Source organism: Athene cunicularia (assembly GCF_003259725.1).
Source record: "Athene cunicularia isolate RWA chromosome 13 unlocalized genomic scaffold, athCun1 chr13_part1, whole genome shotgun sequence".
Taxonomy (NCBI): domain Eukaryota; kingdom Metazoa; phylum Chordata; class Aves; order Strigiformes; family Strigidae; genus Athene; species Athene cunicularia.
The window spans coordinates 6,414,468-6,439,242 of NW_020799117.1; the positions used below are offsets into that span (position 1 = coordinate 6,414,468).

The 24,775-nt window shown below is 55.5% G+C and overlaps 1 protein-coding gene across 1 annotated transcript; it reads left to right on the forward strand.

Moving 5' to 3' along the window:
- Positions 1-5,708: 5,708 nt before the first annotated feature.
- CDX1 (caudal type homeobox 1) lies at positions 5,709-18,426 on the forward strand. Its single transcript, XM_026858277.1, has 3 exons — positions 5,709-6,185; positions 17,819-17,964; positions 18,170-18,426. Exons 1-3 carry the CDS (start codon positions 5,759-5,761, stop codon positions 18,374-18,376), a joined length of 780 nt encoding a protein of 259 aa, XP_026714078.1. The 5' UTR covers positions 5,709-5,758; the 3' UTR covers positions 18,377-18,426.
- The last annotated feature ends 6,349 nt before the right edge of the window (positions 18,427-24,775 follow it).

Here is a 24,775-nt window from a genome sequence, read left to right on the forward strand (position 1 = left end):
TGAGATTTCCAGCTTCAATAAGCATCGTTAAGTGCTAGCAGGGGCTTAGGGTCATGTAGTGCAGCATCTCTGGTGGGGACAGCAGCCACTGAGATAGGGACACTCCAGGGTATTTGGACTGCTCTGGCATCGCCTGGATCAAAGCAGCTCTCTGATCTCCTGCCTCATCCCAGGAGGAGCTGGGACCACAGAGAAAAGTCCATACTCTGTGCCTGAGATGGAGAAGAAACACCAGAACCAGGTGACCCAACATGATGGTGAGAATGGCCGTGCTGGAGTCAGTGACAGGTCCCATGTGCCAGCAGGTGAGAGGCAGGTAGGAAAGAAGAAGCAGATGTCAGCCTTTCCCACTTCTCTGAAGGTTTAATGAGGGCCAGATTCGCCCCTGGCTTCAGTTCCTCTGAGCCTCTATCAACTCCAAGTCAGCCCAGGAATTCCAGCATCGCTCTGATGTGGTGTTGAGGTGCAGACCACAAGAGAGGAGGAGCATGCGCCAGGGAGCGCAGCACCACATCTGGGCAGCCCATCTGGCACGGCGGCTGCCAGAACTTGCTCCTGGCTGCATCCAGCCCTTGGGCCCTGGGAAGACCTGCACAGAGGCTTCATCCAGCCCTTCCCAGAGCTCTGCCCAAGCCTCTGGAGGAACTGCTACCATGTGCATGGTCCTGCTTTGCCAGAGTGGCAGTAGGTGACAGCAGTGCCCACAGAGGAAGAGGAGGCAGAAGGTGCTGGGCTCCTTCCAAAGTGACCGTGTGGCTGAGCACAATGTGTTGGAGAGCACTGTGGGCTGCAGAATATCCTGCAGCACCGTGAACACAGGTCATGGACACTGCAGGGTGACAGTGGTGTCAGAAGATAGCACTGAGCTGTATGCCATACAGTGCTGTGTCCCGACAGATGCTGGCCCATCCCATACGTCCCCCAGGTTTGGACACTTGGAGGAGGCACTGGCCAGTGGCAGAAGATGCTAGCCCGCTGCCTTTCCTTGCCTCGGGGCCTTTCCGCCCCCATCCCACGCACTCTTCCTAACCCCCACGATGAGCCTTGGTATTAAATGTGCTCCGCAGAGCCCTGGGAGGCAGCGGCAGGCTCCTGGGTGAATACTAATAACGATGTCGTCCAGTCGCCCCAGACTTTCCCACACATCTGCAGCCACTTAATGTGGGAATCGTTAACCCTCTGCTTACACAGTGCCTGAAACACAGCAAAGGAGCAAAGCACAGCTAGGATCCTCCCTTCCAGGCCTTGGTCACCTTTGGAGCCCATGTCTCCCATATCAGGCTGGGTGGGTGAGCTCTGCTCAGCACCCATCAGCTGCATGGTGAGCACCCAGCTCTGTGCCAGTGCAGGGGGAATCACATCACTAACCCAGTGAGAGCAGGGGCCCCGCATGTGCTGGAAAGAAATGAGAGATGCCAGTGTGTGTCCCTGTCCCCAGTGCCCTCTTGAGGATAGTCTTAAGATTTGTGACATTTACATTTTGCCAGAAAAGGTGATCCAGATCCTGAAGAGCAACACTGAGCTCTGGGGAGGGGAGAGGGGGGCTGTATGACAGTGCTGGCAGCACATCAATTTGGGCTAACCTGGTCCAGCACCCATCTCTCTGGGGACCAGCTCTGCAGAGCATGGGGACACAAGTGCCAGCAGAGACATGATTCAGGCATCTGGGAAGAGCCGAAGGGTGTGTGGGAGTCTGCAGTGGGGCTGATAGAGCTGGGGCAGGGGATTGTCCTCTGAATTCTCCACTGATGTCTCTCTCTGTTGCCAGAGAGGAGAAGATGCTCTCAGGGCATTCAGTGGGGTGGGTGTGCTTTCCCCATCCCTCCCTTACTCTCTGGGATGCTATTCCAAAGGTATATGGCAGGAATGATGCACAGGAGACATGTTCTGTTCTCCCATTCCTCCTGATGCAGGAGGGTGGCAGGAGAAGCTGGGGAATGGGAGGAAGGTGCTGGCTGGGCTGGGGTGTGTGGGGGGCCATGCAGCTCTGGGATGTGCTGGTCTGAAGCCACAGGTTTGCCTTTGGGAGCAACAGAAACTAGAGGGAGTGGGGAGGTCACAGGCCCATAGAGATGCTGGGAGGTGGTGGGATAAGTGGGCTCTGGGGGGAAAGGGGAGCAAGGGGAGGCATGTATCTGACCCTCTGCGAGCATCTCCCTGTCTCGCTGAAACTATGGTGGGAGGTCAGAGCAAGCACGGGGACAAAGCAGGGCTTGGTTTCCTGGGTTGAGTGGCTTCTTCATGGGAGAAGAAGGTGGTGGGCTGGTCTTCACTGCAAACCTGCTCCATCTGTGGTGGCTGCTTACAGCCTGGCCCTGGGGACCTCCCGGCCCTCCCTTCCCCAGCCCTCCTGCTTCCAGGAGATGGCATCACTCGATCACGGATAGCTGCACCGAGCCCCAGGGAGTGTCGGAAGAACCCTGGCCCCTCTTCCTCTCTGCTGCATCTGCCTGGTTTCCACCAGGAATCTCAGGCATGGAGGACTAGCAGGAGCTCCCCGGGCCGGTTTGGTGCTGGGGGTCTCTGGGGTGGATGGAGAATACTGCCACCTCCTATCGTCCAGCTGGGGACCCTCAAGGACTCTGGCAGCTCTGACCTGCTCACCCGTGGGATTCTGGTGTGGGTGGACCAAGGGTCCCCAGCAGCACTCTTCAGCCCCAGTCTAGCAGCTGGGATGCTCCTCAGAGAGCCCATGGAGGGTTCCTCACTCAGTTCTTCCCCAGAATAAACTTTGCCAACCATAATCCCCGCCAGCAACAAAGAAGCCAACAAAAAAAAAAAGAGAGAAGTTATTATTGGTGGATCTTTATGGCTCAATTGTCTTCCCCTGCCCCTGTCACCCTGCACTGAGGGAATTTGTGGCACGGCTGTTAGCAGGCACCTGGTGATGCTGTGCCCCACCAAGCCCTTCACCTGCTGTGGGGGAGTATGCTAAGTGTGGGGTGCTGCCTCTGGACCCCTGAACACCCCAGACCCCAGAAGTTGCCTGAGCCCTTGGTCGCGGCTCCACTGGCTGGGAAAAGGGAAAGGGGAGCCCTGGCTGCCCAACACTGCCTGCGGGAAACAGCCAGCGGCAGGAATAACCCCTGCATCCCCCATCCCTGAAATGCAGCCGCCCCTGGGCTGGGACCTAGCAGCCACTTGCGTTCCTCCGTACCTCCCACCAGCTGCTCGGGGTGGTGGTGGTGGTGGGGGGGTGTTCTTATTTTTTTTTCCTTTTTTCCCACTCCCTGGGCCAGCATCTCTTTGCCGGTGGGAGGAGAAGGAAGGTGGCCTTAGCTCTCTTGTTTAAACAAAGCCACGGCTGTGCTGAGAACTTGGGAAAAATCCAAGATAGATGGGATTATATGGTGCATCAATCAATCTGCTCTGTGGCATGAGCCAAGACAGCCACTGGGTGGGATGACCATGACAGTCACCTTTATCACAAGGGACGGAGCTGGGACAAGTCTGGGTGAGGGCCAGGGACTCTGGAGGCATAGGGAGGATGCTGGAAATTGCTCACCTCTCATGGTACCTCTGGCCATGCCAGATCTCGGGAGGCAGAGCCTAGGTGATGCCAGCTCTGGGGGTGATTTCCCATTGCTGGATTTTACTCGGGTCTCTTCCTGCAAACCAGATCCCTTACCTCTTACCCCATCTCCTTCAATCTCATCCTGGCTCCCACCTCCTTGCAGGGAGTGGATGTGGCACAGGGGTATCTGTGTAATATTTTCACCCAATTTCAGCTGGAATTGGTGCTGGAGCAATGGGACGAGATGCCCAGGACTGACGCAGAGCTGCTGTGGCTTCACAGCCGCGGGTTTGGGGGTGCTGGCCCAAGCGTGGTGTGCTCGATTGCAGGGTGGGAACAGCAGCAGCCTGGCCTGGCTGTGAGGGAGGGCTGCGAGGTTGTACGGCAAGCTCTCGCAAAGTCCACCTTGAGCAAACAGATGACAGCAGTGCTGCGGGGGCTTGGGTACATGCCGATCCCTCCACGAACACAGGAGAGCTCAGGATGTCGTTGGGAAGAAGGGCTGGTGTGAGAGCGAGGAGGGTCCCAGGGAGCACCAGCAAATGGGTGCTGTCCCCAACCCAGCGGCTAATGCTGGGAACATCTGACACTGGCTGCAGCAGGGGAAAGCAAGAAATGGCTGTGCATCAAATGTATTAATGTATTAAGCTCCTCAAGTCAGAGAGACTCTGCTGGTTTTGTTACCATTTTCCTTTTAACTCCACAAATCTGGGAGGCAATTCCACACTGGTAACACTTCCCAGGTTCATTGTGATCAGGAAAACCTCTGAAAGTCTCTTGTTTTATCCCCTCCTCTCAAATTCATTCTAAATATTTTTTTTCTGCTGCTTTTTTTTTGTTGTTGTTGTTGTTTTTTTTTGTTTGTTTGTTTTTTTTCTTTCTGTTTCTTACTGTCAAATTCCAGGCCATTTCTGTCTCAGGAGGGTGAGGATCGACCACCGCTCATGTTTGCAGGAGGAGAAAGGTCTGGTGAGGGCAGAGGTGGCCTTGGGGAGGTGACAAAACACCCTTCTGGAGCCTCTGGGTCTGTGCTTTAATTTGAGGAGGAAAAGCCAGATTGAAAAATGATGACTGGGACTACATGGTGATGGCCAGTGCAGCCAGAGTGTGACACTGGCGGGGTGGGGGACATTGGCAGGGAGGAGGCTCCCAGCTGCAGATAATGGGGGTTTCTGGCCTGGAAGGCACAGAGCTGGTCCTTGTTCCCTCATCCCCCTCCAGAGCGGAGGTGTGTCTGGTGTGATGGGTGACAAGAGGGTGATCTCCCACCTTGCAGGCAGACACGGCTTCACAAGGGTCCTGTTTCTGATTGGTTTTCCCCATCAGAAAACATATGGAGATGGTTTTGCTTCTCTAAGAGAGAAAACAGACAAGAAAATTCTCTTGCCCCAGGGTCATGAGCCCCTTGGAGTCATGTCCAAATCCAGGGACTCCCTGTTGGGTCCATGGTGGGGTCATTCCCCCTGCACACAGCTGGCCCTGTCTGTCTGTCTGTCCCGCTCTCCAGGGTAGGGCTGAGCTTTGCTGTCGGAGTTGGAGGGGTCAGTTTTCCCCTAAATGAACCAAGCACAGTGGGACCCAGCGCCTTCCCTTCCCACCAGTCCCCCTTTTCTGAAGCAGGCGGATGCTGGCACCGGGCACAGGAAAGCATCACCCCGGAGCAAGGGTTTGGTGTCCCCCCCGTGTGGGGACAGGGCAGGCACAGCTCAGTTTGTCCCCTGCCTGCAGCTAGGCTTTAATACAGGGGCTCAGCCCAAGGCACCCTGTTCCTGGGGTACGGATAGCTCCAGGCACGGGGTGGGCTCTCTGGGGGCATCCTCGTGGGTGACACCCGTGACGCCTTAGTGTCCCCAAAGCTGGCTGCTGCAAAGGGACCATGGCTGGTGGCATGGGGACAACTGTGGGGTGGTGACAGCAGAGAGGACGAGGGGTCCTTGATGCTCGCTGGGGTCACCCATCTCCTCACCCCCACAGCAGCTGGGGTGGGAGGTTTGAATTCAGTCCCCTCACCAGCCGGGGTTCCTGCACTTTGAAATGCAAACCTGCCTTTCAATGCAAATGTTGCGAGAGGTTGGGCCCAATAAAAGCCTGTGGGCAGGGAGGTGCCTGGCCCCAGGACACAGCTCCCCAAGGCGCCCAGGTGAGCAGCAGCGAAGGAGGGGCGGCCGCCTCCCCGCCAAACCAAACCCGGCCTGCAGCCGGCGGCACGGCGGCACAGCATGTGCGCGGAGACGGCCAGGGAAGATGTATGTAGGTTATCTTCTGGATAAGGACACCAACATGTATCCCAGCCCCGTCCGGCATCCCAGCCTCAACCTCAACCCTCAGAATTACATGCCGGGGCCGCCCCAGTACTCGGACTTCGCCAGCTACCACCATGTGCCCGGGATTAACAACGACCCGCACCACGGGCAGCCGGCGGCAGCCTGGGGCTCTCCCTACACCCCTGCCAAGGAGGACTGGCATTCCTACGGGACCACCGCTGCGCCTTCCACCGCCAGCCCGGGGCAGTTCGGATTCAGCCCCCCAGATTTCAACCCCATCCAGCCCCCGGGCTCTGGACTCCTGCCTCCACCCATCAGCAGCTCGGTCCCCCAGCTCTCCCCTAATGCCCAGAGACGCACCCCATACGAGTGGATGAGGCGCAGCATTCCCAGCACCAGCAATAGCGGTAAGGAAACCCCCCAGCCCTGCGTCCCTGCGTCTTCCTCAGTGCAAAGGATCCCTGGGTTTGAAGTCCTATGGGGCCAAATCCTACTCCACAGCTCTCCCTGCATGGGGACTGCCCAGAGGGACAGCACACCTGGCCTGCCCTCAGCATGGCGCCTGGTCCCCAAAGAGCAGGGGGACCCCAGTGCCGAGGTGGCAGGGACTGAGGATGGGCAGGGACGATACCATCCTTCCGCGTTGCTGGCAGACGGGGTTATATGGTTAGAAAGTCCTTTTCCCTGGCTGGTCTCTGCCCCTGCACCCCTGCCCTCTCCTGCCACCACCGGGTAGGACGGGCAGTGCCAGAGACTCCCAGGATCCTGGGGTCCTGCGAGCCCTGAGGGGGTGTCAGACAGGGTGTCTCCTATATGCAAGGATAAGCGTGCAGGGCTGCGGCCTGTATGAGAGTGTGAGCTGGCGTACAGCTGCGTGTGAGAGCCCATGTATGTGTGTTGTGCCTACGTGTGTGCAAGGTGCCTTATGCTGCGTTCATGTATAGTGTGTGTGTGTATATGTGTGCAGGGAAGGTACCATATGTATATATGCAGAGGAAAGGTGCTGCATGTGCTGTATGAAAGGTATATTCGGTGTGTGTGAGGTGCTATAGGCTCTGTGTGCCTGTGCCAGGTACCCTGAGTAGAATGTGTGTATGGTGCTTGCTGTATAGGTACCATCAGTGCGTGTGTACGGGGGATGCTGCACACCCACTGTGTGGGTGCGAGGCGCTGTTGTTGAGGACGGTGCAAGATGTGTTGCGTGTGCGGTGTGGTGTGTGTGTGCATGTGTGGTGTGTGCAAAGTGTGGTGTGTTTGGGGATGGAGCGATGTGGAGGGTGCACGTGGGCGCGCTGGGTGCAGCACGCCGCGTGTGCGTGTGCACAGCCTGTGGGTGCCGTGCACCGTGTGAGCAGGTGTGTCCCCGCTCCTGTGCCCACCACTGGCCTGGGCACCAAGAGGCTGTGCTGTCCCCAGGGTCCTGTCCCCTTGTGTCCGTGTCCCCGGGGTCCTGTCCCTGCTGAACTCCTGACCTGGGAGAAGCATCTGGGTGACCCCAGCCCCCTGCCCGAGCTGGGCTGGGAGCCCTGCTGCCCACTTCAAAGGCGGTGGGCAGATCCCCCCTTGGGGCCAGCCCAAATTGACAAGGGCTTCGCTTTGTCATGGAGATGGTGGCCGGCTCCTTTGGCAGCGAGGTGAGGTGCGGGGCCCTTTGTCCTGCCCTGCCCGCGCCCTTTCATCTTCCCCTTCAGGCTGCGACCGCCACTGCCAGCCCAGCCCGGACCCATCCTGCCTGCAGCAGGACCCTCTGCCTGCCACCTTGCCTGGACCCGCCACCCCTCTCCCTCTCCTGTGATGGCCATGAGCTCCACAGAGCTCTGCTGGGGCCAAACTCCCTAGAGGAGTGCTCCGTGCATCTCTTGGGGGCAAGTTTGGTTTTGGTTGCTCCATATCCCAGGGACTAGGGCCAGGGCCCTGTTCACAAAATTTTAGGTTTGTTTCTGGTCTCCTGCTGTCCCTGCATGGGGCTGCCCCAGTTGCATGAAGAGACCCTCATGTGAGGGGTTTGTGCAGATGTGCCTGGGGTCTTTCAGCACGGAAAATAGCTCCTCATGTTTGCTGGATCCACATGGTAGGATGGGGCTGGGGCTGTCCCTGCAGGATCAGTAGCTGTGGTGGAGCAGGCAGAACATCCCAGTAAATGGAAAAAAACAGCCCCGGTCTGGAAAGAGGAGGGGAGAGGCAGGCTGGTATTTCCTGACCTGTTTTAAGCACTGAATATACCTATTTAGGAAAAATGCCTCTCCTCTGTACTCACTGACAGAGATCCACAGGCGTGCTGGGGTTAAAGACCTCCCTCTGCCCCAGGGTGTAAGGGAGGTTGATCCTGCAGCCCCCCCCCGCCATGTAACTGGGACTCCACCACTTGTGCAGGTTTTGTAAGTCTGAACATCTTGGTTTCTTCTGAGGAGAGAGGTGGGAGGGAAAATTAATGAGGGGAGAAAGACATCAGCACACCTCTTCTCTGGATCAAGGGCACAGTTTTACACCCAGCAGTGGGGCTGAGATAAAACAGGGGCTTGAAAGTGCCTCTGATTGAGTTAGATGACAATTGAGTTGATTGAATTCTGGAAAAATATCATTAGTTGCTTAGTTTGTATCTCTTAGATTAAATGCATACAAAGGGAGAAATATATCAACCTTGTTCCCCTTGCACGCAGAGGAGGAGCTGCCCCAGCCCGGCCCCAGGGATGAGGGGATGGATGCTGGGGTTAAAGTCCCTTTCTTGTGGTGCTTCCTCAGGATGGATGGCCAGCGAGGTCCCTTTTTAAGCTGCTGGTGCCAAGTGGCTACAGGATTTGGCCATGGTGGGACCCTGCATGGGATGGTGGGATGCAGTCTGTGTTTTCCAGGACAAAAAAAAAAAAAAAAAAAAAGCAGCTTTCTCCATTACGCTTGAAAAAGAGCAGGGCAGACATGGGTTTGACATAGATAAGGGTGAAATTCTTAGATAAATCGTTTTATTGAAATCAGTAAACTGGACTTTAATCAGTCTGGATTGATTAACTACCTATCTCACCTCAGTGGGAATAGGAAATGAATACACGGACTTTTTTGCTATAAATATCAACTGTTGATATAAATCATAATACTTCAGAGAGTTGTAAATTAAGGTTCCCTCTCTGTCTTGCCTTGTATAAACAGCTCTTGGCTGTAGTTTGAAAGCTTTTGGGAAAGAGCTGTGCAGTGCTAAGAGAAAATGTTATGCAGGGAATATAAGTGTGTTGGGGGCTTCTGCAAACGCGATCCAGAGCCTGAGAAAAATCAATGAGAAATCTCCCAGTGACTCATTGCAGAGTCAGGCTTTTCCTAGGGATGATTTTATGTACCTGTTGCTAAATACATGTGTGCTTCACCCATCTGAGCCAAGATAAACCTGCAGCAGAAGGGATCGTGATGCCAGAGAGATGGTCGCTGGAAATCGGGAGTTAAAGGGAACCAAGCTAGAAGATGTCCCCAGGCCTCATTTCTCTCTCCGATGTCACCTCTTTTTCTGCTCATAAAATCTTCATGAGCAGCCTGTCAGAGCCTCATGCTTCCTCCTTATTCACAATTATTTGCAAACTTCCCTGTGAATTGCGCCCCGGCTCTATAAAAAGCTCAGGAAGGTGGCTGGAAACGGCTGCTGGTTGAACTTTGAAATTCACCCTCTGCTCGTTAGTTATGCAAATCCTCAGATACTGCCTCAGGTCTGGCTTTTAGGTCACTAATCAAGCCAGGCCGAGGTGCTCGATATTGCAAGTGAAAGTGCAATTGGGGCATCCCTCAGGGAGTCGAATATGCCGGGGGTTTTGTGTGCTATCAGTGCCCATGGTGCCTGGACAGGTTTTGGGGTGATGGAGAGCAAATAGTGATACTCCAAGCATGGTAATTTGCTGGGTGTGCAGTTTTCCGTCTCAGTTTTCACCATTCCCAGCTCAGTTTTCCATCTCTATTTGATGCCCTAGTGAGGTCCATGAAACTGGAGGAAAGAGTAAAATCCCAATAATGAGACAAATGTTTCTCCTGGACAGGTGGGGTTCATGCTGTGCACAGTATGTTTTGGGGTGATGGTGGTGGCTAGAGGATGGTGCATTTCCCTGGTCAGTCCCTGCATAGGGGACCCCTCTTTAGGACACGGTTGCTTCCTGTGAGACCCTTTGCTCCCCCGGTTCATTTAGTTTGTGCGTGCATCAGACTCATCGGTCTTCTTCCCTTGAATTATTAACCCACAACCTACTCCTGGCCCCAGCTAGGAGTTGTTGACTGCTCAGCCTGCTGGCCAAGGTACAGGCCTTTCAAACTTTCCTAGAATTGACTTTCTTTGAACAAAAAGAGCTTCCCTGGAGCACTGGCGGTACCTACGTGATGGGCTTGTCTAGCTAATACCCCAGGATTAGTAAAGGGACACTTTAAACCTCTGGCCAATGGCAGATGTTTCCTCGAGGGGACCCTTCAAGGACGCCCACTCCACTACTGTTAGCTTTGCGATCGCCTGGATAAGGGCTGGATCCTTCCCCCACGCTGCCCCACAGTAAGGATGGGCCAAGCCCTGTGGAGCTGTGAAGGGGGAAAGGAGTCCTGGTGCCCAGCCGGCACCAACATCACCGTGCTCTCCTCCTCCTCCAGCCGCAACCGGGCCGAATTCAGCCAAGTGACAGATATGGATGAGCTGGACCTGGGCTCAGTGCCGTGGGGCTGTCGATGCTCTGAAACTGGCTGTTTCCAACCCGCGTGTGCTGTCCAGCCCGCGCACCGCCCCGGCACTCCTCGCCCTCCTGTGCTGGTGTGGTCTTTGACCCGGTGCTGGAGCCTGGCTGGCGGCGCTTGTCTCGGCTCTCGTAAAACCATGGGAGCAACTGACGGAATCTGCCAGTTGCCAAAATAAAGGGTTGAATCACTGCAGGGCTGGGAAATGTTTGCACCCTGGGGTTGGAAGCATCTCCTGTCGTGTCGCTCCATGTCCAAGAATGTGGGGTTGTGTTTGGGAAACACCGGCTCGTTGCAACCACTGGCAACCTGCTCCTCATCCCTTTGGGGTTTGCACCTACTGGGAGGAAGATGAGGCTTGCAGGAAAGGTGCCTTCACCCACGTGTGTGGGTGCGGGTACAGATCGGGCCCTGTCCTGCTGTGCTGGCAGCACAGAACCCAGCGGGAGCCGGCCTGTGCTCCTGAGCACCGCTCTGTGCTCTTCAAATTCAGCTCTTTGCCCAGGTGTTTCCTGGCTCTGCCAGTCCCATAACCTCCAGGCAAGCAATCCTCAGTCACTCAGACTCACTTAAAGCAAAGCTATGGGGCTTTTTTGGAAGCATAGAGCTCAATCCTCTGTGCACAGATGGCTAGAAAGTCATCAGGACAAGTGGCACCGTTTTGTAAGTGAAACATTTACAGTACATGACGTACCAAGCTGAATCAGGTTTTATTGCTAGTGGGTGCCCACGGGAGCATTGCTGTTGGCTCTGAAGTCTTTGGCACCAGGAAGAAGTCCCCAGGTCGGGTCAATGTCAGGTGAACAGCCATGCAAGGAGCTACCTGGGGGCAGCAGGGTTACTACAGTCCCCAGAGGGGCCCCCAGCACCCAGGGGCACAGATGAGTCCTGCCTTCAGCACAGCAGCTTTGAAATGCACATTTCTCCAATCCAGAGTAGAGCTGGGAGAGCTCTGGCAGGGTCCATTGGGTGAGGATTCATCCAGCATTCCCTCCCTCCGCAGTACAGAAACATTAAATGTGTACAGCAGGGATGTTCTTCTCACCCGGTTTTTGACACTCGGCAGTTGTCTAAATCCAACACTCTGGCAGAAGAATGACCTCAGGCAGGGATCTCGGGAAGGATTGCCCTGTGGAGGGGCTCCTTTCTTGCTGGCGGTGATAAAGCAAGCCACATGGCTCTGGTCCTTTGCCCCACATCAGTCGAACCATCCATCACCCCTCTGCTTCCTGCAGTGGAGGAAAAATAGCTGACAATATTGAAACATGCATGGGAAAGGGAAGGCTTGTGAAAACCCTGAACTGCTGCTTCCCACCACTTGGGAAGGGTGGGGAGTTCAGGTTTATCCCCGCTTCGTGGCCACAGAGGAGTGTGGGTGCTTTGGGGCAGCAGCTGGAGCTGAAGGGGAAATGAGGGGAGCGAGTGGGAGGTGAGGGGGGCAGAGGGAGAGCGTCCGTGGGCTCAGCCCCTGCTGCTGTCAGTGCAACTTTGAGATTCCGTTTAGGGACAGTGAAATGAGCTGGGGTGTCTGTCCCCAGCATCAGCATCACTGCTGCGCAATGTGGCTGCCATTGCCTCTGCTCGGCAGAGGGAGCATCGACCCCTCCACACAGAAGCAGCTGGAGCACATCTGGCTGCCAGATGAGGGTGACTTCAGCCAGCCTGGAGGCTCCTGAACTTTAGGAGCTGACCCCAGACCTCTCCCTGGCCTGGGGGCTCTGTCATGGGGCATCACTCTGCTGGTTGTCCCCCTCTTTGCAGTGTGTGTGTGTGTGATTTCCCCCCATGGAGCTGCAGAAGGACTCGGGGTTCAGCTGTCCAGGGAGTCCCACCAGCAGTCAGAGCCCATGGCTCTGACCCTGGCACTCCACTCTGGTTTGGAGCTGCTTCTGTGCCTCAGTTTCTCCATCTGTAGCTTTGTCTAAGCTGTGCCAGGAGTGGGGTGAAGGTTTCCTTGAAGCTTTCCCTGGGAAGGAATGGCAAATCCTGATAAAGCGCTGATTCTTCTGGGATGGAAGGATTTTATCCTCTTTGAAATTAGATGCTACTCATTCGGAATGAACCATCTTTATCATGGAGAGAAAGAACCCACCCAGGGGGGACAGCCTTGCACCCCATGTTGCTGCCCTTTAACTTCAGTGCGGACAAGTTCTTTCCCTGGTTCTCACGGGTGGTGGAACTTTCACACCTGATGTTTTTCAGCATTAAAATATTGTAGTACCATCAGAGAGCATGGAACTATGCACCCAGTAGACAGACGGGCAGATGGGGCTGTACAGATGGAGCCAATGCGTGGCCAGAGCATCACCAGGAAGGTGAGACCACGCAGGGTGGCTCCAGGAGCACGTTGCCAAGACTTTTCATGCCAGTCAAGTGAGGACCTGCAGCGCAGTGGGGTGTGCAGAGCCACCAAGCAGCCATAGGGCCAGCTGGCTTGGCAGCAACGCCTCTGTCTCCCACGCCAGCACCTCCCTGCCAAAGCACCTTGCAATGTGCCCGTGTCCTTGGGCCGGGGCTGCTGTACTCCGACCGCCCCGATCAGAGCCCTGATGGCTGTGTAACGGCTTCCCACAGAGCCAGGGTTTGCAGCTGCTGCAATTTTGAGCTGCTTTGACCTGTGAAATAGAGACCTTTAGGAAAACGCACAGGTTTATGCTCCTCGCTGCTGCTCCTGCCACGGAGGGCAGGGCTGTGTCCCACAGATGGGGATCTGCTGTTCGGAGCTGGGCTGAACCCCTCTTAGCTGTGCTGGGCACACTGGGCTCTGTGTATCTCTCTGTGGGACTGGGGAAAGGACACATTCCAAATAACACATGCCAGCTCTTGCTCCTTCATTATTTTGCACCTCCTCGCAGGGTGCCACTGCCACCCTGCAGTCTCTTTCCTCCCTGGTTTGAACCAGCTCCTTCCCAGCTGTTCTTAGAGCTGGTCAACACCAGCCTCAAAACACCCCATATTGCCTATCTGTTAGGGTGTTTGGGGCACAGTTTCTTACTGAAAGCCATCCTGTGGGCAGGCCAGGGCTGGAGAGGGTGATTTACCACCTCCCTGGCAGCTCTGCTGTGGCCATGAGGGTGTAGAGCCCAGGATGGTGGGCACAGGGATCTAGTTTGAATTTCCCTTCCCCTGCGAGGCTCCTGACCCAGTCCAGGGCAGAAGCTCCAGCATCCCCGTTCCCAGGACAGGGTTGCTGTGGGGAGTGGATCCGGGCTGGGGGTCAGGACCCAGTCCCCCACGTGTGTGCGAGTGCGTGTGCGTGCGCACTCAGGAGTGCGTCCCTCGGGGTTTGCACAGCACATTAAAGCTATTCCCTTATCTAATCACGGCTCAGGTGAGTGCTATTAGGGTTATACATTAACAGTAGTAACGATACCCTCTCCCCATGCAGCCATTGGCCCTGCCTTGATCCCAACGCCGAAACCATTCCCACTGGCCCCGTGAATGGCTCCATGGGCTGCCCGAACAGTTCCTTTGCCTGGTCTTTTGGGGACAAGCAGGAAGGACTCTAAATGCATATCAGGGTTGGAAGGGTCTAGTGGCTGTGCTAGGAGACATCGGCAGCAGCCCCATCGCACCCTGGGCACCCCATCCCCGCTCCCTCCCGGTGCAGCAGCTGCAGCTCAGGGCCGTCCCAGTCGTGGGACACCCCAGTCCACCTCCTCCGGGCTTCCCTGGAAATGCAGGAGAGGCTCCATCCTTCTGCTCAGTCATGCTCCCTGCTGCGGCGCTGGGGTCTTTCCCTGTAGGTACAAGGGCTCCCCATAAGGAGTTGGGGTGACTCGACCCAAATTTCCTCTTTCCTTTCACAGAGCCATAAAAAGCCTCCAGGAGAGAGTTAAGTGTAACCCAGCATTCATATTCAAGGTAGCTGAATTATTCATTGTCAATAGTATTTCTTTCAAATCCTTTTCTTTTCCTTGTGAATCACCCATAATACATTCCCGAATTCAGCAAACATCGACGAAACCAGCAATTAGTCGAGATGAATAACTTTCTATCTCTGGCTTGGTGGTGAGTCCTCTGCTTTGAATCTTTGCTACCTGATATTGGGCAGCAAGAGACTGGTGCCCAGCTCACACAGCGGCAGCTCGCCGACACAGCCGGGTAGCTGCCAGACCCGAGGCAAAGCAGAGGCTTCATCAAAGATGAACGGTGAAGAGGGAATAACAAAGAACAAGCTGTGATGGATCTTTTTACAGCTGCAGCAGGAAATAATAATTCCTCCTGAAATTCATGGCATATGTGGTATTCACAAACCGCCTTATTTTTTTATTCTTTAATTTATTTTTTTTACTTCATCTGTCAATTCCTTTGCTTCCCAGCTGTTTTTTTCTCCAAGGAGTGGTACTCAGATAGCAATTTTGCAAATAAGATCACTTTTAAGTCATTATCTTTTCAGAAAGGTTTTTGCTTTCAAATGAAAAATAAAAAGAGATAAATTTCTATGAGAAAGAAAAAACACTTGTAGGAATTCCTGAGCCCGGAGCAGGCAGAGGGAGCCTGGTTTCTCACAGAGCTGCTAAACCTCTCATAAATCTCCGCCAGCACATCTGGTTTATTCTGCAACTCCCCAGGAATCGCTGTGTTTGCAAATTCAGCACAGGTCCCTCCTGGGCTGGGATGCAGAGGTCCTTCTCACACCGATGAACCCTTCACCCATGGGGCAGCAAGAGGTGGCAGCAACTCCACAGGAGGGACACGGGCCCTGTAGGAGAGCGAGCGGAGAGCGTGGGGTCCTGCTTCGCTCCAGCCCAGCACTGTGTCGCAGTCGGGTTGGTTTCGAGCTACCACAGCCAATGTGTCCCCTGATGTGTGGGGACAAACGTCCAGCAATGCTCCGTAGACCTTAGCACACTAAATCACTGAGTTTCAGCCATGTGTCTGCAGACATCCCCATACACATGTGGCTCAATCTAATTATTTTTTTTACCCTGTTTTTACCTGCAGAGTCACCCTGTGTGGCCAGAGGCAGGTTTGCTCTCGGTGGTGGTGAGGAGGGTTTAGGTGTTCACTTCCAAACAGCCCTGGAAGGAGCTGGGCTCTTTAAAATGGTCACTGAATTCATCACACCTCTCAAATTTTAGTGGCTAAAGCCCAGTCCTGGTGCTGGGAGGTCTGGTTTCTATTCCTGACCATGCTGTAGCCTTGCTGTGCTCCTACCCTCCTCTGTGGATTGTTGGAGAGCTTCAGTGTCTCTTGGGGACTGCGCTGGGGCCCTCAACCATCACATTGTGCTGAGCCTGTGCCAGCACCTCGGGGAGCAATGGCAGAAGAACACAGAGAGTGATGTAGCCATGGAAATTGGGTGCTAACTTGTGTTGCAGGGCTGCTGCTTTTGTTCCTGGGAGTGCTGGGGTCAAGTCACAGCAGGACGAGATGCCTCCCGTGCCCAATACTGGTTCCACGTGCACCCAGGGGTGCACACACCCCCCTGTGCTTCCACACGTGGTGTGCTCAGTGACCAATGGCAGGAGCTGGACCTTTGCTGGCTCTTGTTTATTTAGTAGAAAACCAGCTTCCTTTTAGCATCCCATGGGATGCTGCGAGGGAAAGGACCCCAAGGGAGCCCCTCTTCCACTCGTAGCATACCATGGCCTTGTGTTGTCCTGGCTCTGACACTCTTTCCCATTTACCTTTCAGCATAAGAAATGTCTTGGGAAAGTCCCCATCTCCTTGCAATGGGGAAGCAGGAGAGACACACCCTTACAAAAAAAAAAACAAAAGAGTTGGTTGAGAAACAGACATGCAGCCTGGGGGTTGGGGTTTTGCTTTGTGGAGATTTTATGATGCCTGGTTAAGGTTGAATTCACTCTGGAGTCTCTGAAGCACAGTTTTGCTCTGCATGACCCAAACTCCTTCTTCCACTAGCATGGTCAGAATTTAATAATATTGCTGAGACTTCTCAATGTCCATCCAATTTGGCCCAACCTGACTGATGTGCCGAGGACTCATTAGGGGGAATGGATGAACAGGATGGCAGGCACACAGAGATCCCCTTCCCTGGGGGAAGCAGACTGTCAGTGAGGTTGTTCCGGTTCCTGGGCCATTAGAAATCCCTCCCTGTACATCTGCAGCAGTGATGGGCAGTATCCTGTCCTGGGAAATCCATGGAGCTGTTCTGGGCTTGCTCCTACCCCTTCCCCAGAAAGTGAAGTTCTCAGCAGCAGAAATTCAGGAGAAGACGGACAAACATGTCTGCCAGGAAAACAAAGAGCCAGGTTCCTAGTTGGAAGGACAGTGGCTGCTCAGCTGAAAGCACAGCTCCGTCTCCCTCAATGCTGTGGAACAGGATTTTGTAATTTCGGGTGGAGAAGCAAATATTCACAGCTGTGTTTATTCCCCGCCTGTGGGCTCTTCTGCAGAGGAAAACACCAGGGACTTGTCATCAAACTGCCGGGCATGGGCATCCTTCCTCGAAGTGCCACCCGCACCCACCACGGCTGCCAGCCCTGGCAGAGTTCAGGCTGTTGGCTCCTGCTCCACAGCTCACCCTGTGTGTGTGTGTGTTAATGAAAGAGCTAACAGAGAAGATGGCTGGATTATTTTGGGCTGTATTTTTCTGCTAGAAAGGAGCAGGTGCCATTTGCACTGCCGTGGGCTGTGAATTTGTGTGCACAGGGGCTCGATGGCCCTGAGCTCTGTCAGTATCTGGGGGGCCCAAGGTGAGATTCGGACTGGCTTTGGTCAAACACCGCTGGTCCGTGGAGCCAATCCCCAGTAGTGCTTGGGCATCATGTGGGCTTTCTCCAGTGCACCTTTAAAGACTGCACCAAAGGACTAAACACTGCCCTCCATCTTAGCTCTGTAAAGGGAGAAGGAAAACAACCCTTTTGGTGACAGAGAAATGCTGTCAACCCTGGGTTTCTGTCTTTCCCCTGTCCTAATCTGTGTGCCTCCAAGTGATGGCACCTTGGGTTTGGGCTTCCTGGCAAATAGCTGGGCTTCCCCCAGCCCTCCCAAGCTGTATTTCTGCAAGCAGCTTGCCCTCAGTCCACTGCAGGGCTTCCAGCTCTGCTTCTCTCAGGGACAGTGTGTCATGGCACACTGGGATTTATGGTCCATCTTCTTGGGATGCCTCTGAATCCCTCCTGCTCTTTCCACCAAGCAATTTCCCCAAAGCCCATGTACTTCCCAACATGGAGAAACACCTTGGTGCTACCCAGGATGGGCATTAAATCCAACAGGAGCTTCATGACTCTCTTTTCCACTGGTCCCCAGGGCACTGCCATGTTCCTTCGGAGCTCTCCACAGGTGGTTGTATATCTCCTCCATGCCCTTGAGGATGCTCATACCCCTCCACTGCTCCTCTTCATCCCCTCTCAGTTCACCCCCACTCTGTTCTCTCTTCCAGGTAAGACCAGGACGAAAGACAAGTACCGGGTGGTGTACACAGACCACCAGCGCCTGGAGCTGGAGAAGGAGTTTCACTACAGCCGCTACATCACCATCCGCCGCAAAGCCGAGCTGGCTGCTGCCCTTGGGCTCACCGAACGGCAGGTCAGTGCTGTGATCTCTTGGGAAAACCGTGTCCTGGGTGGAGATGGGGCTGGGGAGGGGAAGGGCAGCAGCCCAAGCAGGCAGCAGTGGTCCCAGCTTGCTCCACAGATCTCCCTTCTTTTCCAAACTCTGCCGTGGGAGGACCCTGAGGGATGTCATCCTTGGCTGCATCCATCCCCATCTCTGCATTGACGCCTTTCTGCAGGTGAAAATCTGGTTTCAAAATCGGAGGGCGAAGGAGAGGAAGGTGAACAAAAAGAAGATGCAGCAGCAAAGCCAGCCCACCAGCACCACCACACCAACCCCACCAGCTGTTGGCACACTGGGACCCATCGGTGGCCTCTGCAGCAGCAGTGCCCCGAACCTCGTCTCCTCGTCTCCACTGACAATCAAGGAAGAATTCATGCCTTAACCCTCTTCACCAGCTATAGACACCAAGAAATAAGCACTATGCAGCAGAGCCCAGCCGGTCCGTGTGCTCTGAAGACAGCCCCTTCCCAAAGACATGATGGTCCCTGGCTGAACCAATGGGGTGGCCAGCAAGGCTGGGCAAGGTGGCACTGGGACCTTCCCAAGGGGCTGGTGGGCTCTCTCCTACATAAAAACCATAGGTTAGGTAGTATTGCTGTCCTGTAGGAAACACGCACTGGTCTGGTTTCTAGTATTTGTAGCCCAAATCAAGGTCCTAAGGTTCCAGAAGGAAGGGGGTGGTGGTGGAGGATGGCTTTTCTGTGGTGCTTAAGGTGGAGACGTAGGATTCTTCCTTCAGTCCTTCTGGCAGCCCAGCTACCTGGCACCTTTGGGGCAGTTTGAACAAGACTGAACTAGAAAAAAGACCTGGCTGGACTCAAGGAAAAACAAATTTCTGCTGAGCTGGTCTCCTGGATGTGCCGTGCTTGCAAGGGGGGGTGCAGACGGCAGAGCGAGGTGGACTGTGGGAGTGAGGCAGGACCCTTGGCCGTAGGACCTGAGCAAGGACTCCTTCAAACCCTGGCGATGGTGGCGAGCCAGAGCCTGTCCTTGGCGAGAGTGCCCACACATCCCCACCCACATTCTCCAGCCACCCTGGCAACGCCTGCTCCTGTGCCCCCAGCTCTGTCCCCCTGGCCACCAGGAGCCACACGGAGACGTGTCTGGAATCCCTGGTGTCCCTGGCTGTGCCATGGCAAGGTGGCACTGCAGCCATCCTCTGCCTGGAGCACAGGGAGAGGAGAGGTGGGAGCCAGGCACAGGCACACTGGAGGCAGACCACCCTGCTGAGCCCTGCGACCACCTTCCTGTGGGGAACAGGAGGAGAACAGAAGGTTTGACATCAGGACAGGGTGTAAGAGCCAGCCGCAGGCCATCCAGAAGGGCCAGTACTGGGTGTGCTTTGGGGTGCTGCTCAAAGGGAGCGCAGCTGCTCTGGGCACTGGGAACTGCTGACAGAGTGGGCAGGGACTGTCTCAGGCATAGCAAGGGCTGGTGTGTGCCCTGGTGTTAGGCAGTTTCCGGAAAGATAAAATGTTTTTTTCCTATTTTATTCAAAACATAAAGGACTCCAGGTTTTGCTCTCCATCTCCCCCCTCCTCCATGCACTGCACCACCTCTCACCAAACATGTGCCTAGGCCAGTAACTGATACCCCCCTTTTCCTGCTGGTGAACTGCAGCTGAAGTGTCCTTTCACCCTGCTGAGTCCTGACCACAGTGTTGGGTCCCTGGTGCCACAAAGGCCAGTGGGGCACGGCTGGGACACAGGAGGGTCTGTGTCTCCTTCTTGGGGCTGCACCGGGTTCTCCTGGGCTGTGGCTTTCCAGTACCAAGACAGGGATGAAGGTACATGGGCCTCACATGGCAGCTTGCATGGCCTTTCCCAGTGGCATTTCTCTGAGCTCTAGAAAGGTGGAGCAGCAGACATGTCCTCCACGGCCGAGCCCTCGCATTGCACTTGACACTGATTGTGCATCGCATCCCTCGGCCTCCCTGTCCACTGCCAACCTTGCACCGCTCCCAGCCCCCTGTGGCCCAGAAAACAAGGTGCCCAAGGCACACTGTGGATTTTACAAGCGAGTTCCTGCCATTCCACTGCACCCGCTGCCCCACTCCAGCTCTCGTAGGATTTGAGTCTCCTTCCTGTGGGGGCCGGTGACACCTCCCTCGGCCACAGCTGCCAGCTGCGCTCAGTGGCAAGGACAAATGTTTGCATTGGCTCAGGACTTTGGCTCAGTTTTTGTGTATATAAGGCAGAACTGGTTTTCCTTTTTGTTTTTTAGGCATCAATGAAAATAAAAGCAAGCAGGAATCCTGCGTGCCACGGGTTTCTTGCTGTCTCCTCCCAGCCCGTGGTGCCGTGGCAGGGAAGGGATGCCAGCTCTGGGGTTGCACCAGCACCGATGCCCCTGAGCACAAGTGGGGACAGGAGTGAGGGGTCCTGCACAGCCCCACTGAAGAGGGTGCAGATGGATGTCTTGATGCAGCAGCCTTGTCCCTGTAGCATTTGCTGTGTTCACCCTGCAGGGGCATTGCTGGCAGTGGCATGGCTCACACTGCACCGTGGCATGGCTGTATCCCACCCCTTTGCTGCCAAGAGGGCTGGTCGTGCCAGGCGACACAGTGGCTCCAAACTCGCAGTCCCAGGAGCAGCCGGGGAAAGGGTGAGGCCGGGCTTGGGCTGGTGGAGGCCAAAGAACAAGGCCAGCTGCCCATGGACGTGGCTGCCTCCCATTGGCACCACCAGGCCTCTAATCTCATTTTATGGCTGTTGACGGGCTGAATATCCTCCTTGTCCAAGAAGAGCAAACAGAGAATGAGGATGTGAGATAGTGCCTGGAACAGCTGGCATCAGTGCCCAACGTTCTCCTGTCTCCATCCCAGCCATATCTCCCTGCTCCTGCAGGGCACTGAGCAAGGGGCTGCCCTTAAATCCCTGCTCAAAACAGCTCCTCCAGTCCCAAAACGTGACAAGTGTTGCCTGGGAAGAGGTGGGGATATGTGTGCTGAGGTGACTAGGCAGTGTAGGTGGTTGTGGAGGGATACCTGACGCAGGATAAAGTCCTCCTGGGTGGAGAAGATGGAGGAGCAGGGGCAGGATGAGGTGGCATTGGAGAGAGACCGAGCAGAGGGTTTTTTCCTGACCTTGCAACAGCAGCTGCACCTACCGCTGCACCCTAGTGACCCCACGATCACTGGAACAGTGCCTGGGATGCCCATGCCTTGGCACCACCCTCTCCCTGCATCCCTGCAAGGGGATATGGGGCATCAGGACCTAAAACAGGCTGGGGGAGGCAAAGACGATGGAACTGGTGCTGTATGGGAAAAGAGAAGGGATGGGCCACCTGCTCGAAGAGCTGCACTGGACCGGGGAAACTGGGGCCGCTTCTGTGTGGAGACTCCAGTGTGGTCCCCACACCGTGGACTGGCTCCTCCACACGCATCCTCCTCCCTCACCAGGCTTTACCTGCCTTTGTCATCCCACTTTGTCATTGCCACATGGGGACAGGCCAGTGGGATCCTGCCCTGGCAGGGGATGGGGTGGGTGGTGGCGGCCAAGCCCTGGGCATCACCATCATGTGCAAGGAGGAAGCTTGAAGGGAAACAGAGTCCTTGGGGGGGATGAAATGTTCACTTCCCAAATTCACCCACTGCACTGGGGCACCTGTGGGTGGGTGAGGGGCTGGGCCAGAGAGAAGATGCTCCATCGCCCGCCCAGAGAGGCTGCGGGTGCCGTTGACAGGATGAAATTCCAACTGATACCCTAATCTGGCGCCTGCCTGTTTGCACAGCAGGGTAAAAGTCCAGTGAGCTGTGGGCTGTGCCCTTGGGTCCCTGCCGCCCGTGTGTGCACAGGGAGACAGCGCTGGCGGGAAGAGGCAATAAATGCACCCACACACCCAGCCACCCCTTCCCCCGACACATACACATGCCCCTTGGCCGGGTGACGAAATGCATCTGCTGCGTCCCTGCTCCTGTGTCCTCCCCTGCCTCCCTCCAGCCATCATTTGGGCAGGGATGGGCAAGCCCTGTGGGGTCCCTCCCATGCCAGGAAAGGGGCCAGTGAACCCCATGTCCCCACCAGCTTTGGGAACTTTGGTCCAAACCTTCTGGACACATGTCACCTTGATGGTTGCACCCCCAGCAGGTGACAGGCACCCGGTTTTAACACCTGCAGCACCTGCCTCCTGAGTCACACAGCCCCACGTGGACCCTGGTCCTTACGGGAACAACCTGGCCCCATGGACAGGGACCCTGGGGACTGTCCCCAACAAGCCTCCACAATTTCTTTCTGTTCCTTCCTCTGCACTTCCCACCAGCTCCCACTGCCCAGCTGCACCTCTCCTTGGAGAAATCTTGAAATCATCATCAAAATAAGGCCACACACACCAGGTGGCCAACACCACCGCCGGCCTGCCAGCAGCCTCCGGCATGGCACGCTTCCCGGCGGTGACTAACCGGAGCGCCGCTGCCGTTGTCACCTTCCTCGTGTCTCGCGGAGCGGATCTGGGCACGGTCCCATCTTGCTGTCAGCCACCTTCTCATCTCTTCCCGGGCGGCTGCCATCAGGATGCAGGTGGGCTGCCCGAGCAGTGTGGACAAGGGTGGTTCCCCAGCCTGTGTGTTGCCTTCCCTTTTCCCACCAAGTGCAGGCAGCGCGGGCAGTGCCGGTGCCTGTCGGACACTGCATCCGCATGGAGAGACACGTGTTTGCTTTCCTTCAGCCCAAGCACTTTGCTGCGCCTGTGCTTCAGCCCACGGGGAAGGAAAGGTTTACTTGATGTCCCAGGGGTGGCTCAGGGTGGGGTGGGAGAAAACAAAGCTTACTAGAAAATGCTTGCAAGCCCTATGTGTGCTCCCTAGTGCCAAGCCCTTGGGGATCAGGGCATGGGGACAGCCAGGGTCCTCCACCTGAGCTGTGCTGGGTTTTTTGTGGTCCCTGGACAGCAATGCTCCTCATGTGAACACCTTTCTGGCTCCCACTGCTTCTGGTGGGTGCTGTTCCATTAAATGGGTCTCTTGCTGGCTCCAGGGTGATGCAAGACTCAAGCGAGTTCTGTAATGAGATGCTGGAGCACCCCAGATGCCTGGGATGGGATGTCTACTCCCTGGTGGTCCCAGGTGATGGAGAGCTGATGGTGCTACCAGAGCAGTGCCAGACAAACCAGAAAAGGAGCTCCAGACAGAGAGTGTCCCACCAGTAGAGGTATCAACATGGACATTTCAGGGTAGTGTCAGCCCTGCATGTCTCTGCTGGTAAATATTACCCTGGTGACAAGAAGACAGACGCTTGAAGTCCACCCAGGGAAGGTGGATGGAGGGTCAGTCCATGCTGCTGACACTGGGCTGGGGCAGCTGTAACAAGGTGGCACCAGCCTCTCCCCTCCTGTGCCACAGCGGTGGCTGTGGGACACTTCTCTCTAGGTGGATCCCGAGGGAAAGAGCCAAAGGGTGATTCAGATCACACAGGCACAAAAGGCAAACAAAGTATACCTGCCCCAAGCAGAAAGGGTGAGGCTGGCACAACGCCCGACGCAGCCCCCAGCCCCCAGCCTGGTCAGCTCTGGGCTCAGCATTCCCCACCAGCATCCTGGGAAAGGGAGAAGTGGTGGGTAAGTCTAAGGCAGGTAAAACCTGGATGGGTGAACTCCCAAAGACAATTTTTTTTTGAGGAAGCTGTGAGTGTGTGAAAAAAAAAGATGTTTGTTGGATTATATAGTTTGCTCCTTCCTCCTTTCCCGCTGGGAAATCTGGGTAAATGTTAGCTCTGAAAGACCCACTGTGCAAATGCTGAGCCACTTCATTGTGTTGGATTCTGCAGAAATGTGTCTTTATGCTCAGGATTGTTTCCCTTCGGGGAAAATTTTCAGAAGTGCTTGGAGGTCTGTAGGAGCACAACTGCCGTTAGATATCAGGAGGTTTTGTTCTTACATCAGGCAGCCTGGGTCCTCTCAGCCCCAGCCCTGTCATTGCCCTCCACATCCCCAGTGCTGCCTGCTCAGACTTAAACCTGAGCAAAGCAGCTGGGGACAGCTCTGGGACAGGCTGGAGCAGCGTAGGGCATTTCCAAAGAAAAGGGAGACACCCCCCCCCCAATAGACTGGGCACAGTCTGGGGAAAAAGCGAAAGACAAGAGGATATTATCAAGGGAAAGAGGCATTATGTGGGACCTGAGGCAGACAGCAGCTCTCCTGGTACCACACTGACCCTGGGGCATCTGGGGTTGTCCCCTCTTGCAGCCCCACAGCAGACATTTCCCACTATGAAAGTGGGAAAAGGAGCCACATATCAGCTATCCACCACCTCACTGGGGGTTTGACTGAGTGTGATGAAGAAAAGTCCCCATCTCTCTGGGCTTTGGAGCTGTAGGATCCCACTGCTGCTTCAACAGGAATGTCTGAACCCTGGAGATGTGACCTGTGCTCCAGCACCGGGCGCATGATTTACAGGACTCGGCTACTCACCCTGGGGCCTGCCCAAGGATTGCTCTCGCCCCCAGCATGGTGGGGTCCTACCCAAAGGGATCGATGGCTACTGAGCACCCCGCTTCCCTGGGCTGAGCACTGGGCTCGGGCAGCATGAGGAGCAGCCACTCCTGACCTGCTCAGGCACCAGCCCGGTCCTGCCATAGGAAAATCAGCTCAGAACCAGACAGAAAGATGCTGGCAGCTTCTTGCATGTGCACTTTCACTGCTGCCACCACTGTCTGGGGCACGTGGGATCCCCAGGGTGCCCAGTGGTAGGGTGCCTGCAATCCCTAGGGAGACCTGACGCATTCGTGGCATGAGTAAGGCAGCAGCCGTTCCTCCTTGCTGCCCTGGCAGGGGGCTGAGGTCCCGG